The sequence below is a fragment of the Coturnix japonica genome, chromosome 5 (genome assembly GCF_001577835.2).
Source record: "Coturnix japonica isolate 7356 chromosome 5, Coturnix japonica 2.1, whole genome shotgun sequence".
Taxonomy (NCBI): domain Eukaryota; kingdom Metazoa; phylum Chordata; class Aves; order Galliformes; family Phasianidae; genus Coturnix; species Coturnix japonica.
Window position 1 is genome coordinate 40,161,341 of NC_029520.1, and position 18,490 is coordinate 40,179,830.

Below are 18,490 nucleotides of genomic sequence, written 5' to 3' on the forward strand. Positions count from 1 at the left end.
AACTGCATAACTGGAAGTTCACAGCTGTTTGACAACTGAAAGATTATAAAGGATTCTCTTCAGAAATGCCATTATTCTGTTTATTTTTATGGAAAGCAGGAAAGAGGCAACTTGTTTCTGATAAATATCTTTCATCCAGAAAATTACACTACTGCTTCAATAAAACCAAATCCCCAAAAAAGTAATTGCTTACTGCATTAGCCTTGCTAAACTTATTCATTTCACCAAGCTACTGTAACACTGACAGTTTTACTTTAAATGCTCTTTCACAGGAAATCCTGTTTCTGGCAGGATGACAGCAGCTGGAGCAGGCAATGACAGAAAGCTGCAATAGCCTGATTCAGCTCACAGACCATTTATAAGGTTTCCAGGCTCTGGCACACAAATTGTTGGTTTGCCAACGTGGTAATGCAAATGGTTTATATTTCAAAGATGACTACAGGCAAAAGTGTGAACACTGCATGCTGCACTGGACACAGGTACAGGAAGAGATCACTGCTGCTTATTAACAGAGCTGCTTAGGACTCTTTTGTTCAGTATGGAATCTTTTGGGGGAAAAACAATCCAGGAAGACCTAAAGCAAAGTTCAGTTCAGCTGTTAGTGAAAGGGCCAGGTTGGTTACCTGGGATGGTTCATGTCCCAGAGAAGCCTGTTTTAGAATGGGAATGTTAACATGTTCTTAACAAATGCTCTCATTTCCACGCTTAAGAGCTCATCTACTGGAACTTTCATGCAAGCAAACAATTTGGTAATCAGCCTTAGAGAAAGTATGAGTGACGTGGGAGCTGTGTTAGAACTACTCTGCATTAAGAATACTTCATTTGGAGACACTCTAATTTGTGGCTACGAAGTTTCTGGAAGGCTGCACCTTCCAACAACATTATGCAGTGCTTCCTAGCAAGCCTGTGAAGGTCTCTTATATAGTCATAAGCAGTCATAGGACAGATGGCCTCCTTTGCTACTTCACAGAGTTGAAATATAAAACAGTGTTGTATTATTACTATTTTTCTTACCTCTCTCAGTGTAGCTAGTGTTCTTTTATCAATTGTAACTTGCTTTATGAGATCTTTGTTGTCCTTTTCAAATTCTTTCAGCTTATTAGATGAATCTCTGAATTGAGCTATTTCCTTTTCTAGTGTCTTGTTTTCTTTCTCAGCAACTGCCAACTTTACTGTACTATCATCCAAAATAGCATCTTTCAGCTCCACTTGCTGCCAAAGCCGTTTTGTTTCTTTCTCCAGCAGTTTTTTGTCCTTCTCAAGCTGAGATATTTCTTGTTCTAGGGCCTTGTTCTCTTTTTCTAATCTTTCGAGTCTTTTGGCAGAAATCTTCAGCTCTTCAAGGTTTCTCTGAAGGACTTGATTTTCACTCTCTGTCGCCTGTACGTCTTTTTCTAGCTCCTGGATCTTTTTGTTGCTGTTCTCCAGCATTTGCTGAAGTCTCTGGTTTTCAGAGTTGATACTCTGATAACTTAGCTCCAGCCTTTCTGATTTCTTACTCAGCACTTTCAACATTTCCACATTCTTCCTTAAGTCCTCTTTTTCCCTCTCCAAATCTTTATTTTCTGCTTCTATTTGTGCCATTTTTGTGCTGGTAAATCTCATGGTCTCCACAACTCTTCTAAGCTCCAGGTTTTCTTCATCCAACTGCTTGTTGTCCCTTTCCAGGTCCCCAAGCCGGATGGAAACGTTCTGCAATGTGTCCAGGGATTTTCTGAGTTTCTTATTTTCCATTTCCAGATCCCAATTTTCCTGCTGAAGAACTTCAACTTTTTTTGACACTGTTTTCATTGCTGTTGCTTTCTTTGTGAGCTGTTCATTCTCCTTCTCCAGCCGGTGGAGCTCTTTCTCCATTTCTTCCACTCTTTCTACTTTTTCTTTAACCTGGTCAAAATCCTTTTGCAACTGTTTCTTCTCAAATTCTAGCTTGTTGACTTTGGAACTAGTTTCCGTAACTGTTTCATGAAGGATCTTGTTCTCTTTCTCAATATCTTTCACTCTTGCCTCACTGCTCACTTGAGATCTTTGTCTCAGGGATAAGACCACTTGATTCAGGTGATCATTTTCTTGTTTAAGGTCCTTTATCTACATAAACAAAATGAAAATAAGTCATGTGAGTGCTACACATTCACCATAATTTAGTTCTAAAGTAGCTGGCTCCTTGTTAATAAAAATATCCATTTAAGACAAGAGAAATTTCTGAGCTAAACCAACAACCAAAACTAATTAAAAAGTTGCTACCTCTGGTACTTGGTACTCTGATGAACTGAAAAATGCTGCTGTATTCTTCCTACCAGGAAAGGTCTAAGCAGGCAGAGAAAGGAAACAGAAGGCCTTTGGGGAACACCCTTGGAGAGGATGATTTGTTATCAATCATATGTTACCTTTTTGTTTAGGTTTACATCCCTGTGAGTTGAAGACCCAAATTTTCCCTGATAAGACTTCAGAAACCCTGAAAGTATGGAAAATTTGCAGCAGTGATGTATCTCACTAAAGATACACTTTCGGTAAATGCTGTATATTTAGGTAACTGGTTGGAATCCAGCTGAAGAAATTGCAACTTAGACTGCAATTTGCAATCCTTATCTAAAAAATAAACAAAAACTAAACAGGACTTGGGCCTGAAAAATCAGAATCTGTCCTCTTCTGGTGACTGACAATGCTGTTGTTTTTACTTCTTGTTCTACCTGTGTGCCATTCATTCGTTGTTACTGCAAAGAATCCATATGCAACCTAATTGAAACTCATGATTTCAGTGGTAAAGCGCGATTTCCCAGGCAGAAGCCTGCATAAGATTCCTTCAGTATGAAAAGCACCACACGAACAAGGCAATTTGTTATTTAACCTTCATCTCACAAATCTTGGAATGAATTCCAATACAAAAATATACACCCTGCCTTTCAATGATGTACTTATGTGTTTTCTTCATTGGTCTACTTAATACAGATGACGTCTGGCATGAGTCTGTAACAGAATGGCTTCATGGCACTGCATTTAAGTGCTGAGAGGCATTCAAAATACAAATCCAGAAGATGTAAATGTTTTCTCAGCATACTTTTAAAATACTAAGAGATTTAATAGAATAAATAAAGTCAAGACATCCAGCTGGCAGAAAACCAGTCTTCTACAACAATATGTAGTTTTATCTGCCTATCCTAAAGCCAGTCAGAGTCCATTTAGTAAAGTTCAGGGCTTTTTTCCTTAAAGAAGGAAGACAGGCTGTTGTAAGAACAGAAGATGTCCTTATGGCAACAGGAGAAGCAGTAGTATCAAAATACACTGAGCTTTTTTGCTCAAAGAAAACTTTTACCTACATTTGAACAAGTTAAATGTATGTATAATAGCTCTCAAATTGCCCTGTATCCCTGAGAGAACCAAACACTCTAAATGACATCAATAAATTCCCACTACTGAGCACACGCTTTTAGATTACATTCGTGAAGTCTGCACCTGTCTGTCTTTGTCAGCTTTCAGAGTCTCCATGACAACCTGTAGCTGTTCTTTCTCTTTTATCAGCTCTTCACTCAGTGTCTCCAGATCCTGATGACTTTGCTTCTCTTTTTCAATTTGATTTTGCAGCTTCTCAATCTGTTTGGAGAGAATTCAGCAAAACACATCAGCCACAGCCTGATATGATGACAGCCCACACTTAAAAGTACTCAACCAACGAATGAGATGACGACTATGGCTGTAGGATATAATCCTTCCCTTCTTGAAGGGCAGTTTGAAGACAGAGTTGAATTTTCTCATAGTGCTTATTAGGATAAGGCACACAGTGGTGAAAAATGACTCCCCTGCCTCAGTGCTATTTTGCTCCTGTCAGTGGCTACAATTTCTGATGCTTACTTTTCAGAGGGACTTGTCTCCTCCTGCTCTTCCCCATCATTGATGGCCTTGCTTAACCGGCAAATACCAAGAAGGTTCTTAGAACAGTTCAGTGAGCAAAAGAATTTTATAAAGCAATGAACAAAGGAAAACTGGTTTCCAAGTTTACCTTCTCTCTCCCTATGGTATGTTGGTCCTCTGTTTTCCCAGCAGGTGACTCTTGTGAACAAGAGCCCAGTCTTACAGTGAATGATGTCCTCTTACTACCCCCTTTCGAAAGCTATACTAATAATGAACTGGGCACTGTAAAGCAGCAGCTGTTTTGAAGCCAGAGATTCAAAGAGCCAGGATCTCCAGTTCAGGAAATATTCCTTTTTATCCTTCTAAAGTACTGTGAAACCCTACAGCTTAACTTTCTGTGGTGGTATTATGAACTTTGCCAACAGTGAAAACGTCAATGAGAATGTTATTAACGATTATTCTTACAAGTGGGAAATAGCCAGAGGCTGGGCTCTGCCTGTATCAACATCTGCCTCATTACAGGAAGTGTTTAAACAAGCAGAGGCTGCCCAGATCCGAGATAAGAAGGGCTTAACATTTAAAAATGTGACTGTGTTTAGAATCATTGGTCTCGAAGGAGCTGTTCAGAAAAGACTGGAACATGAGCTCATGAAGACAAGCTATTGCTGAGTTACTTAGCACTTCCGAGAACACTGGAGACAAGTAAGAAATTACAACTTGTTTCATTCAAAGAAGTTCAGAATGCAGGGAGAACAGACACTTACTGGGTCTGCTGCTACTAGACCACCAGAGAGGAGTTTTCTAGAACCAGTTCCCCTCAAAGAAAAAGATGTACAAGACTTTTCTTTCATACCACCCCCTCTAGTGCTACCTAAATAATCCCATTCCGGCTACGTGACCTTTCCAAGCAGTAGATCAGTAGACAGCCAAGCATACTCTGGTCACAGTTCTTGCTAACTCTCTTGCCAGTGGATGATGATAGTGAAATGACTTTACCACAGGTATCACAATAAGGATTTTTGGTTTGCTTTTAAAATCACACAGAATTGAAAGAAAACTTATTTCTTGTTCTTCGTTTGCATCTTTAACTGCTCTTTAGAATTGCTCTCTCCTCTTCATACTACAGGAAACACTCAGTAATTATGAGCAGAGACTTCCTCTGTTGACAATCATATCCTCTAATCAAGGAGATGTGTAAGAGTAATACAAAAGTAGGTTTAAGGAAGAAAGGATTAAAAAAATATCAACTCAACCACCACACATCAGGATTATTTTATATCAGATCTCCATATGCTGGAAGACAACAGACTATAGAGTACAGCTATGTTTATTCTTCATAGATATTCCTGAACAGGAGATGTGCAGCTAGGCAGCAACTCCCATCACACTTTGTGTTTCTCTGATAGAGCTCAATTTATACCCTTCCACACACTTGAGCTGTTCTTGAAAGTAGTTTTTTTAACTGCCATTTTCTCTCATTCTTGTTGGTTTAATATCTACAGTGGTCCCCTTCACACCACACAAGCATTCCCCATGACTGGCTATTATCTTACTACCAAACCTGTAGGTGACCCCACCATGTCAACACATTCACCATCACTGAAAACATCAGACTAATGCTGGAATCACAGCTGCCAGCACCAATACAGTGCAGCGCCATAACTGGTGGTGCCCACAGGAATGTGCCTGTGGCAAAGCCAAAGATTGACCACAGTTGTTCAAATGACTCAAATTGCTGCACACCACAGGTATCTGCTGAGTGCTTTATATTTCTTGATCTCAAATTTTAAGCATTTAAATTACGAGCTAGAGTGAATTACTCATACACAAAGGGTCATAAAAGTGTGCATGGAAGCAGGAGTAAACTGAATTTTTTCCATTTTCTTTGCACACAGAAGAAAGCCAAGAAGCAGAACTAGTCTCTCAACTTGGCAGCAAAGGAATCTCTGCAGAAGGTTGAGCAATCCAGTGACGGATCCTGGTTCCCCCTGGCAGAAAAGCTGACATGCTGATAGGTACAATCCACTAATTTATGATCAGCATTGCATATAAAAATTCTTCCTCACCTTGCCCTTCAAAGCATTGTTACCCCATATGCAGGTCAGAGGACTCCACGTATTAGTGTTGCACACATAATTTATAGCAGCAGTGGGCGAGAAGTGGAGTATGTTCTCTTGGTGATACGTCAAAGGTGGGAACGTGGAAAAAAATGATAGGGAGTTTGTTTTCAATATTCAGACTGGCAAGCATTCTCTTTTTCCCATTTGGCTCAACTCATCAGAGTTCAGAATAGTCAGACAAAAATGGGTCTATTAGTTGGAGGTGAACAGACCACTACATTTCACACAAAGGCTGAGCTGGCATTTGAGCTAAATGTAATAACAGTTAATAATACAGTATAATATAGACAAACACATGTAAAAAACAATGGCATGTTTGCTACCTGGGATTAAAAGAAACCAGATATTTGCAGGGAGGAAAATGTTGGAGCATCTTCATCTAGGGGCCAAAATGACAAGTTAAAGAGCTGATCCAGGACTATGGACAGCAAAGAAAAATAGACTAAGCTAACTTAAATTCTGGTTTTTTTGTTGTTTTTTTTTTAATATTTTCATGTAAGTCAAATCTTTCAAATGAAAATGAAATTTCAAAAGGGTTGTGGCATCGTCACCTGGTACACCAAATATTACTGACAGCCAGAAGATGAGAAAAAGGGACAAAATCAACAGTACAATCTGATTGGCAAATGAGCACTGTAAGGTTGCTTTTATGAAACAGCTGCTTTTGCTTGCAATGATTTACCTAAGTAGATGGAAAAGTAGAAGGCAATATAATACACTACTGTCAGAACAAGATTAATTAGAGGAGGCCAGAAACATGCCCAGTCTTACGGAGAGTATCAGTGAATCCCTCATCATTCAGGAATGCTGTAAAGGCCTGCGCACACTACGCTCAAAAACTAAAGAGCTCTGTTTGTTCCTCTAAGCAAGGATTACCTTTTTGCTAAGCTGTTGATTTTCCTTTTCCAGTTCCACAAACTTTAGGCTGCTCTCTCTGGAGGTCAAGGAGGCATCTCTCAGCTCTTGGATTGTGTTCTGCAAGCTCTGATTATCCTTCTCTAGCTTCAGTATGCGACTTGAAGCACATTCATTCAGCTCAAACACAAAAGACTTCCTAGCTGTTGAAACATGAGAATTAGAAGAAGGCTCTAATCAACTGATCAGTATCTTCCTTTCTAGGTCTTTAAGATTCACTTTTACAAAGACAATCATAGCCAAGAAGTTCTAGAGTTCCACTGCTAGAAAAACTGAAGAACAAAACTAGCATTGTTTCTTCTACTACATCATTAAATAAACCAAATCAGCAAGAGGCCAAAAGCAGCTACTTGAAACAAGGCAAAAAATCAGATAGTTTTACATTTTCCTGAAAAAAAGTTCAACAAAATTCCTAAGTTTTGAGGCAACAGTACTTTTCCCTTCACTATTTCTGTGACTAACAGCCTTGATTACAAGTAAGGAGGAATTGACTGCCATTCATTTTTAATGCTAAGGTGAACCTGCTCTGCATGATTATTTATTGAAAACAACAATTAAATAGACATTAATCACAAAAAGATAACTCGGATTTATTTCAGAAAACAAAATCATTCTTTTAAGTAGCTTTACTGAAAACAGACTATTTCCTTGCTCAAATGTATGCCTTTTGTCTTCAGTTAAATTATTCCTGATACACAAACACAAATATACCAGTTTTATCAGAATCGGGTGAATAAATCAATACAATCTGCATACCGAACTCCACAAAATATTCTGTATTTCCAAATTTCTCTTTAACGGTGCTGTTTAGGCTGGTATTATAAACAGCACAGATGTTAGACACAGCAAACAATGATAAAACCTGACTAGCAAAGGGAGTGTTAGTTGTGTTTGTGGTGGTTATGGAAATCAAATCAACCATTCAAAAAAAAATAGTCAGCCAGTTATTCTACCCATACACATTTTTCAGTATCTAGTAAAAATAAATGACTTCAGCATACACTACTTCCTGGGATTTAAAGCTAGCTAACTGTCTGCACTAATTGTACTGAAGAATACTAAAGATCACATGCTCCTCCCCGCCATTCAGTTAGAAGTATCTCGTATTCAGTGTGACATTTCTGCTGTGTCATATGCAAAGCTTTCTTTTGTTAATTTCTCTTTATCATTTTAGAGTCACTCTTGCAGTGACAACCAACACAAAAAGAAAGCATTTTAATAATTTCATAAGAAAAAGAAGTTTGAAGGAAGACATTTTAGAAGTTCCCAGTAACTAAGTTCAAAGTCAGGTGGCTCAGGAAGGGAAATACTCCAAATGAAGTTCCTAAGCTTGAACTCTTTTGTTCCCTTTGCAGTCAAGTGACCTCTGTATTATTTCAGAGGCCACAAACGGAAATACAACACCAACAACCCCAATTGGTACTCACTATCAGCAAGATCTGTGCTTTTAGACAGTTGTTCCAGTTCCCAGCCGAGGTGTGCAGATTCGTTCATGCTCTGCTTCTGTGCAATCTCCAAGACCATATTCTCCTCCAGAAGCTCTTCAATTCTCTTTTTGTCTGTGTCTCGGTCCTGTGCAAGGTGTGTGAATGAGAAAAAAAATATATATGCAGATGATCTCAGATTGTTCTGTCAGCTGAACTACTAAATGGAGCAATACACACTGAGGGCAGAATAGCCTCACTGAATGGTGGGAGCCTCTTCATTAAAATACATGCACAGCTTTAACTGTTTGCTGTAGCCCTAGTTATAGATAAGTCCATTATATATTTGAAATGAAGGTGACTGGAAGGAGATGATGCTTAGTAATGACAGGGCCAGTAAAAGCTAAGACTGGTAAGGCTATCTGAATTTGAGGTGTCTCCTCAGCTGATGTGGCTCTGGGCAGCCTTGTCTGGTCTGTGATGACTGGGCTTGAAACTAGATGATCATTGTGGTCCTTTTCAACCCAGGCCATTCTATGATTCTATTATTCTATGATCATGCACTGACTCTATAGAGACCATTGCAGAAATAACCTTGAATATTAGTAATGAGCTTCTTTAACTCATGTCATATGGATTAGCAAGTAGGTATTTGCCTCGTAACTTGGGGGGTTTCAACCATCCAAAAAACAAACCCAGAGAATGCAGTAAGAAAAAAAAACGTGTAATGAGAAAGTGAGTGCATACCAGCTCCACATCATGAAGTTTGGATTTCAACTGCAAATTCTCCTTCTCTATCTCATGCAGCTTATCAACACGAGCTCTTGCCATTGTTAGCTGTTCTTCTAACATTGCCTTTGTTTCAATTAATATGATGTTATCTTCTCTTAACTCCTAGAGAGGGAAAAATAATGTTGACTTCTTTCAGTGAAGTGACTTTACAAAGACCAAGTCACTTTCATAAAGTGACATGGTAAAAAACAAGAAAACAGCTGTCGACCTGATATTTAACAGGAAACAATTCTATGTTTGATTATCTCATATTCACTAATGAATGTAAATACAACGAATTCCTTATTGTTTTTCCCTGAATTTTAGACATGTGATGGACTTTTTCATCATACAGAGCTAGATCAAAAAGACCAGACACAAAATAAACACGAACATTAACTGCACAAGTCATGCCATTGATCAGCTAAAGCTTCTGAATCTGTTATTACCAAGAAAAAATTCAGCTTATACTGTAGCAGCCGTAGCTTTGGAAACTAAAGTTAATTACACAGCATTTAAGTACCTAATCTCCAGAAATACCATGTCCAAAGCATAAAATCTGGCGATGCATTCATGTTCATGTTCGACACAGTTATTAAATTACGTGTTATTTCAAGTTATAATATCTCACAGTTATCTTTTACTTTTAGATAAGTCTTCAATCATAGATATACCTTTCCACAGAAGGAACACATCAGCATTTAAACAGATTAAACAGATACAAGAAAAATTTTAGCACAGGTGAGTTACAATGGGGTAAGAGGCAGAATCTTTCTTTGCCTACTGTTCTCTTCCTCCACCTCCTTCCTCTGCTCCAATTAAATACACAAGAAAAGAAAATGCACATGCAGGAATGATGAACTGCTCGTTTCTAGAGAAGATCACTCCTGGACAACTGTATTCCAAATGTGAAGTCTGCTGACATCAGTGTCCAAGTCTGCTCTCTCCAACCACAAACATCCAAACCAAGGAGATTCCTGAGCGACCATTAGGCATGAGCAAATTGCTTTCACTTCCTCTACCAGCAACACCCTTCCCAGTTCTGGAAGGGAGAGTCTGCCTTAAAAAGCCTCGCATGGCTCAGATCTTACAGAAAAGAAAAAAGAAAAAAAAGAAAAAAAAAAAGAATCACAAAGTGCAAGTTAGTAATGTCTAATGGCAATCACTCCCCTCACTTTCTGGGCTCAGGGGGCCACGATTTTAGAGCCTCATATAGCAATCTTAATTGTTTGCTGCATTTTGACTGAAGATGGTATAGTATGGAAGTCCACCTTATGCACACACTACTGCCCTTGACGTCTCCTTGGGTCAGCTACCAACTTGCATCATACAAGAGGAATCAACTCCCCACTACAGCAGCACTAAAAGGACAGGACCGTCAGTGCTGGTGAAGTGCTTCAACCACCACAAGTGAAACGTCTGAGTAAGCAAGTAACTAAAATAATAATTATAATAAAACACTAATTTTATGGAAATGGCATTTTGGGCCAAGTCTGATGTAACTGGGTCACTTCAGGGTAGACAAAGCTAAAAAGACTGACACCTAACAGATGACAGACCAGAGGAAGTACGCAACACAAAACATGCTGAATGTTGTTTAAGCTGCCAGAATATCCATAAAAAAACAGCAATGTGAGTAGTTTACTCCGCTATATTGTCACACTCAATCCTGACTACAGCCCTAAAAAGGAAGGTTGTGTCTGACCTCAAAAACATGGTCTCAGAACTATGCCCAAAACTGCCTACCGAGCAGGAACCAGTTGTTATTTTAGAGACTCATAAAAAGTTCAGCTATGCGCCAAGTACATACATGTAATCCAGGCTCTGGTACAAACCACACAGCACTGTGAGCTGCAATATATGGAAGACCGGAATACTTTTCACTGAGCACCCAGGAGGAGCGGACATGTTGGTTCACAACAGCTCTGAAGACATCTTAAATTAATAACCTGGTGAAAATGCCAGCTATGGCAAGGCCAACACTGCTCATTGGTATACACATCCCATGATCTTAGGTTGCCTTAACACCGAGAAGTTCATGTAATTTAAATAATTACTCCGCGGGATCTTGCAGAGTTGTGCCTCAAAGCCTTAAAGGTAGAACTGCTCTAACTACAATGCATCAGCATTAATGCCTGAGAACTCACCACAGAAGACAGTCAGCCTAATAACACACTGAGCTACAAACCACTCCTGCTGGCCAGAAATTCAGCAGGTGGTCATGGTGTAGTGATGGTCCCATCAGAGATAAGTGTTTTTCTTTCACTGTGAGTTTATTTTTAAACTGAGCTTAATTTTAAGTCAGCAGCAATAATAGCTGGCTATGGGTTTGTTTGTTTATTTCTGAAAACATACTGAATGTAACAGACAAGAGATTCAACTTAAATTATGATGGTTTCATACCCATCATACATAAGCCTGATTTTGTAACTACATTTCTAAAACAACACACTGCCTTCTGATCGTGTATCACCGTGCCCTGAAGTAGCTTTAAGAATGGCATGGTGTGCTCATACGGTTACAGTTCAGTCCAGGAGTAAGTGGTTGCACAATCAGGGTGTGTTGCACCGTACTGAGAGACATTTTCAGTAACTAAAGTAGCAATCAGATTGTTTAAAACTAGAAAATTTGTATGCACATCCAGACCTAGTTATTAAACAGGGTTCAAACTCCACCCTTCTACAGTTCAGACTCTGCCCCTGCTGAGCCATGATAAACACCTTGTGACAGTCAATCCTTGCCTTAGTTAAGAGGTATGAAAACATAAAGATACTTTTGCATTTTTAAAATGTTCACAGAAATTTCTCCCAGCATCTTGTGCGGAAATGCAACCGCAACAAGAAGGAATTGGAATAGGCAAGACAGATTCCCTGGCCTCTGAAAATTATCTGATCTCCTGGAGCTGCACCAGGTTCCATGGAGAGGAATGCTGGAGGGGAAGCTTTATGCTGGAGAGAAGTCCTGCATTATGTCCAGGCCTCCAAACTCACACTTAGGACTTCACTAAGCTGTCTCTGCGGGAAGGTGTCTAAACACATTCATCCCTATATTCCTTTAAAGATGGTCAAATTGGAATGCTTTTTCAGAATAACTTTGTCAAAAAATACAGAGAAGGAAACCAACAAACATTCTTCCATGCATTAGGTTCACATACAGAAAAGACAAACTTGCTTCTTTAGCACTCCTGCAATAGTTCCTTAAATCTCTTCCTGCTGCCACAGCTGATTTGTATCAAATGCTTCCAGAAAATACTTACAATCTTGCTAACAATGCCTAAAGCTTGTCACAGTGTCATGCATAGAGCACCTTTCATGTTCTTTGCACAAACTGCCAAAGGTGTACATGAACAACATGAAGGAAAAGATTTTCAAACATCCACTTAGTAGCTTTCTGTACTGACACACAAAGCTGAAATCACTTTCCTCTTACTGATTTCACACCGCTTATTGACAACCTTGAGAAAGCCCTAGGAGCTTTAAGGTACCACAGAAATGCGGCTTACAGTGCACTTTATGCATCTACTTGCTCCTGAGCCTCTGTGAAATCAATCTGAGTCTTAAGTCTTGGAGCTCAGGTACAGCCTAGTGGTTAAAAACATGAACATACCTGCACAAATTTTACAACCTGTAACAGTGAGACAAACAGTTTTTGAAGAATTGGGAGGAATCTGAGCAGACACTGAACTCAGTCACAGCCTTTAGTCCTTTACTTGGGTATGTGCAGGATTTGAGATACTAAGAGAAAACTCCAAGGACTGAGGAGAGTTGGATACTGACTGCTATGAACAGCCTCTATGTTACTCCATGATGACAAAAAAAGACAGAAGAATGCCTTGTGGAATCCCCTGAATGTATCAGCATGAAACCAATGGAGTTTGACTAATTCTACCACTGTACAAATCTGCCACTTAATGGTTGTGCCAAGGTTTGATCAATAATGGAAAGTGGTGCTAAGAATGTGAAACATTCTGGCTATTCTAAAGAAAAGAACAGCTTGCAGACAGCTGTTCAATCCCATCACACATTAGAAAAGCTCAGCCTCTGTGGCAGCAACAACTTTTGCCAAAAACAAACACACAAAAAACCAACTGCTTAAGAAGTAAGGTATATCAAGCTGAAATACCACATGTTCTCATCCTAGCAAATGAGAGCTTCAACACTGCTCCTGTATCTCAGAATCAGGATTTTACTTAACCATTGCGAGGTGGTCGTTACAGAACTTCAGTGTGTTTAGTAAGTCTAGATCTTTATTTGACATTGGCAGACATATTACATAGATGTCTGATTGAGAGTTTAGGTAACAAAAGCTCAGAGCGCTGAAAGGAAAGAAAATAAGAGCAACCTGACCTCAATTTAGAGTCAGCAATGCTGTGAACGATCTATTTGTCTAGATGATCTTCAACGTCCCTTTCAACATGAAATTCAACTGCAGGATGGGCATAGCTGCAGGTAACTAAGATGAATAACTAATTATTATGGGAACAAAGGTATGCGTTTCTCATTGACATGCCCTATTCAAGGCAATAAGACAGATCCAGATTTTCTCTTTCTACTGCATGCAAGAGTTGCAAAAAGGCGTGTTAAAGAGTTTCCAGTTGCTCTCATGTTTTGCTACAGTCAGCTCAATGACAAATGACACACGAACTGGTAATACAACAAAAGCCAAACATTAAGGATTACTCAGCACTTCATTTTCACTTGCCTCCATGCGAGCTTTGTAAAAATCCACATCATGAAGTTTCTCTTTGCATCGAACAAGTTCCATCTCAAGTCTCTCCACGCGATTTGCCTTTTCTCTCAGGGAGTCCAGCTCATCTCTGTATGCTCGGGCAGAACGAGCATCTGAGGCCAGGTGGATATTCTAAGAGATAAGTGGATAGTCAGGGGGAAAAATCTAAGTTAAAAACACATTGAAAGCATACCCTTTAAGACTTTCTTTTTCTTAAGAGTAGGCAAATTACATTCTTCCCAGTGCAAGAGTAAGACGATACACCTACTAACCAGTAAATTTTCTACAAGATTAAGAGGTATAACAGCTTTGCAGGACTCACATTTGCAATGCCTGACATTGCATAAGCTTCAGGCATTACTAGACTATTTGCAAGCTGAACATTCTCACCGGTTAAGCAGAAAGTGCAGTATGCCACACTCATAACTGTCCAACAGCTTGAATTCTTCATTAAAAATACAGACTGGTATTTTTAGCTTTAGAATAAAGGAGTTATTTCCAGTGAAATGAGCCCACCTTACCTCTTGTTTTATTTTTTGCAGCTCTAGGGTGAGCTGCTCAACTTCATGTTTACAATCCACAAGCTGCTCGGATTTCTCTTCCCTGAAAAAGGATTAGAAAGAACTTAAAAAGAAAGATTTTTTTTTTTCTGAAACCATACTGAATACATGAACCCTGCTGAGAATCCAGAATAGCAAACAGAAGCCCTCCAGCATATTCTGAAAATGGAGTTTCCTTCATGGCATGATAAGTTCATAAAGTAAAGTGTATTTTCTTGTGAAATCACATATATCACAGTTGTGAAATTGTAACTTCATTTCTTTTGTATTATCTGTGTTTAAAAACTCATTGGCACTGCCACCACTGTAGCTAGCTCTGGACTTCCCACCAATAACTACTGGCACTTTAAAGAGAGGAAGAAAGAGATGACAGATGAAAAGAAAAAGCAGCTATCACTCTGTGTTTAAAGATAAATTTAAAAAAAAAAAAGGATGATGGATCATTCATTCTAGCTTCCTACTACTACAGATAATCTTTATCTGTATGTGTCATGTGAATGACATGATTTCATGAGAGCCCTCATGAAAGTCAATATGCTGAAGCTGACAGGCAACTGCACTTTCAGGATACAGAAGACTTAATACACAGTCTGCCTAGAAGCACAAGTCACTGGTGACTCACAGCTCCTGCCGAATCCTTCTCAGTTTAGCCTTCGTGTCTGCCAGCTCAACTGCAAGGTGCTGCTTGTCCTCATTAGAAAGTGGGTTGGCTGGGTTTGGAGAAGAATCTGGACTTGATGCCTTCAGAGTATTTGGTGGTTGCTGAGACTGTAGATAGTCCCTCTCTTGTGTGAGATCTACAATCACCTGGAAATACAGAAAAAGCACAGAGTCACAAGATAAGTAGTAATAATTACACACTGGTTTTGAAACATCTAAAAATGATGTATAAATGTAGAAAATTATTAAGTTGTTATCCTACAGAATTCAACTGATAGTAAGGTGGAAAGTTCAGACAAAGGAGAACAATCTCCACCGCGCTCAGACCATCAAAACATTTCCCTTCCAGTGCTCAAAGCAGCCAGTTTTTGGTTTTTTTTTAGAACTCATATAAACTGTAACTATTAACAGGTTTAACTAACACAATCACAAAGTGAAATGCATGACAGAAAATGAACAGATAAAAAGAAGTGGAGAAGCCTCCTGCAGAGATCTGAAGTGAGACGAACTGATTAGTCAGCAATAGAAAGGCCTGGTTTGACACAGGGAAAAAAGCAGACACTGGAACCCACCATGGTAAATATCACTGGAGAGTCAGGCAAGCAATCACTCTTAAAATAAAGAGCTAAGCAGACATGCAGAGACAAAAATCAAGACAAAGTCACAACTGCAAATATTTTGGTATATTCACTGTATGCACTTCTCTTACCAATCATTTCATCACACTTCAATGTTTATGTGAGAATGGGAAAGACAAAGTCTTTTTACAGGTTTTCTGATGTATAGAAGGAAGGCACAGAAGAAACAGAAACTCAGGGAACAAAATATAAGAGCTTTTTAACTAGTGCTCCACGTGAGCACTACATGGGAGAGAAGTCACTGTACCTCCGTGCACTCATCCCTCTCATCAATGAGCCTCTTGAGGTGGAACACCATATTCCTGGAGAGAGACTCCAGTTCTTCCGGGGCCATGTCTGGGAGCTCCAGCCACTGCAAGTCGAAGACATTCTCCTGGTTGTGAGTCACCTGGGAACAAGGGGAAGAAAAAAAAAGACTTTCCACCGGCTGACTCTTAAATGTGTTTGCTGCATCTGCTGTATCCTCTAGCTTCTTCTACTGATGTGCTAAGAAACATATCATGCCTCACCTAAAGCATGTAGAAATTAACAGTCACTGAGTAGCTGAACTGTAACACTACTCAGCCATTTCTGGTATTTAGATTTTTTAAAAATTATTACTGCTGATGATTTTTTAAATGATTGGATATGTGCAAGCACAATGCTGTTGATGATATGTTAGAAATTGTCTTAAGCAATGAAGTGATCACTACAGGAATTAGAAGGAACTGCTAAGACTCATAAGCCCTATTTTCAAAGAATTTGCAATCTGAGCTAATAAAGCTGAAAGGATCTGACTTCATTAGAAATCTCTCTGGCTCTTGCTGGCAGTGCTTCTTTTCACTGATACCCTACCCAGACTTATTTACTCTGATTCTGATATAGCAGAAGCATCGTGCAAGTGAAAAGATTCTCAAGCTCATTTAAATAATATTTCTGATTCTGAAGTGCTTGATTCATATTTTTTTTCCCCTCCCCTCCACATGTTACTGAAGAAGATCCTGTCTTAGACTTCCACAACTGGTTCCTTAAATCTCAGTGCACCATGCTTTTTGCACTTGCGGACACCAGGCCTCACCCAATGCCCCTTTTCCCAGTGAGGCACGTTCAACAGAGGGTATTTGCTCTGGGCTTCTCTTTGGATCTCCAAAGCAAGCTGGTTCCTAACAGTCACATGTAGTCCTTCCTTTTATAGAAACTTTAGAAGTCCAAGAAGATTCTTGTCATTGGATCACACTTCTCTTTAAAAACAAAGTACACATCTGATTTCAACTGCAGAGAACAACTTTCAAGACAGAATTAGGAACCCAGTGACCAAAGTGCACTGCTGGGGAGCCTATGACTCACCTGCCACAGGACTAAGGGAGCGTGTCTACGTCATTACAGCAAAGGGGTCTTCCGCTCCTAATCCATACACACTTTTTGAACTGTTTTACACACATATCCTTACAACATCATCATCCATACATTCTCAAAGCAGCAAGCAAGTTGCCACTGCAACTTTCTAACACAGAGGTGTTATAAAAAAAATGTCTACCATTTTACAAGCACATATTCAGAGAAAAATCATTTCTTCCTCTCAAGTTTATGATATACTATGAAATCTGAAGTACCAAATTTGAAAATGCTCACAGACTGAGTCAAGAAAAGTACAGAAAGTCAAAACAGCAAACAATGAGAGGCCTACCTCCTGAATGTGTGACACAATGGCAGCTTGGGTTTCAATATCCAGCTGTTTTATTCTTTCAATAAACTCTTCTTTTCTTTCGCACTGTTAAAAAAAAAAATAGTGAAACTCCTAAAACTTACTACAGCATTTTTCATACAATATATATATATACACACACACACGCGCATATATGTATCACTACATTGCTAACAATAAAATGTTCAAGATTTATACCTTTATTATGCTAGTTAGTATAGCACTTCACTCCTCCACATGGAGCAAGAACTGAATTATGCTGTAAATTATTTAAGTCTTTTAGTGCCCCTGCAAGCAAGGCTAAGATAAGTGGCAGGGTTTGTTCTTTAAAAACAAGTGGGGCAACAGCCAGAGGAAATAATCACAGCTTCACTAATGGAGTCACACAAACATAAACCAGGTGGGTACAAGACCTACATTTACATTACATCATCTAACCTATCTGCTTCTCTGTCTGCATTATGTGTGGCTTTGGCAATGATATAATATGCATCTCCTTAGATACAACTTTCACATCAATGACTAACTTTGCTTGTTGAACAAAATCAACATGTGCTTTAGATAAAAAATAGGGATGGAAAACATTCTAGATAAAAATGAGTGACAATTCAGACAAACAGGTTTTAGTAAATCTTTTACTAAAGGTTTTTGAGGAGTCAGACATCTGTTATCAATATACCAACAACTGTACACTAATACTGTAATGCACAGTCGTTACAGGAATACAAAAGAGAAGTTAAATACTTAGGGTTTCTTTAAACTGCCTTTTCTGCCATTTACTGTGGGGTCTCCTTCTGAGTCTTACCATTCATTTCACTGGGAAGGGCCTCAGCCCTGTAAATGGGTACTGAGGATAAACAACAGCTTGCCAACTCAGACCTTTATTCTTTGTGTTGCAATGCAGCTCAGAGATAAAGTTCAGAGCAGCCACACGAAGACAGCATTACCCTGACATAATTGACTTGACATAGCTGAGCAGAGTAAGTGTCCTAAGGCATGACAAAAACATTAGAGACCTACAAACAAGGTCAATTATAAGCAAAGGCCAGCCTGCAACACCCCTATTGTTTACCATCATGGATGTCTGGTGGGCAGAACACTGAGTGCATTATCTGGTAACTGTCATTTATTTCTGGGGAGTTTC

General features: G+C 39.2%; 1 protein-coding gene across 3 annotated transcripts in view; it reads right to left on the reverse strand.

Annotated features, from left to right (window-relative positions):
* The window catches only part of CCDC88C (coiled-coil domain containing 88C), a 78,768-nt gene that overhangs the window by 23,400 nt on the left and 36,878 nt on the right, over nucleotides 1-18,490 (reverse strand). For all 3 annotated transcript variants that reach the window (XM_015865273.2, XM_015865274.2, XM_015865271.2), the window contains exons 6-15: nucleotides 17,329-17,412; nucleotides 15,910-16,050; nucleotides 14,987-15,171; nucleotides 14,326-14,407; nucleotides 13,778-13,936; nucleotides 9,053-9,199; nucleotides 8,309-8,453; nucleotides 6,843-7,024; nucleotides 3,451-3,588; nucleotides 1,015-2,085 (exon numbers count right to left, since the gene is read on the reverse strand). In XM_015865273.2, coding sequence (XP_015720759.1) covers nucleotides 1,015-2,085; nucleotides 3,451-3,588; nucleotides 6,843-7,024; nucleotides 8,309-8,453; nucleotides 9,053-9,199; nucleotides 13,778-13,936; nucleotides 14,326-14,407; nucleotides 14,987-15,171; nucleotides 15,910-16,050; nucleotides 17,329-17,412 — 2,334 coding nt within the window. The remainder of the gene's footprint in view (nucleotides 1-1,014; nucleotides 2,086-3,450; nucleotides 3,589-6,842; nucleotides 7,025-8,308; nucleotides 8,454-9,052; nucleotides 9,200-13,777; nucleotides 13,937-14,325; nucleotides 14,408-14,986; nucleotides 15,172-15,909; nucleotides 16,051-17,328; nucleotides 17,413-18,490) is intronic.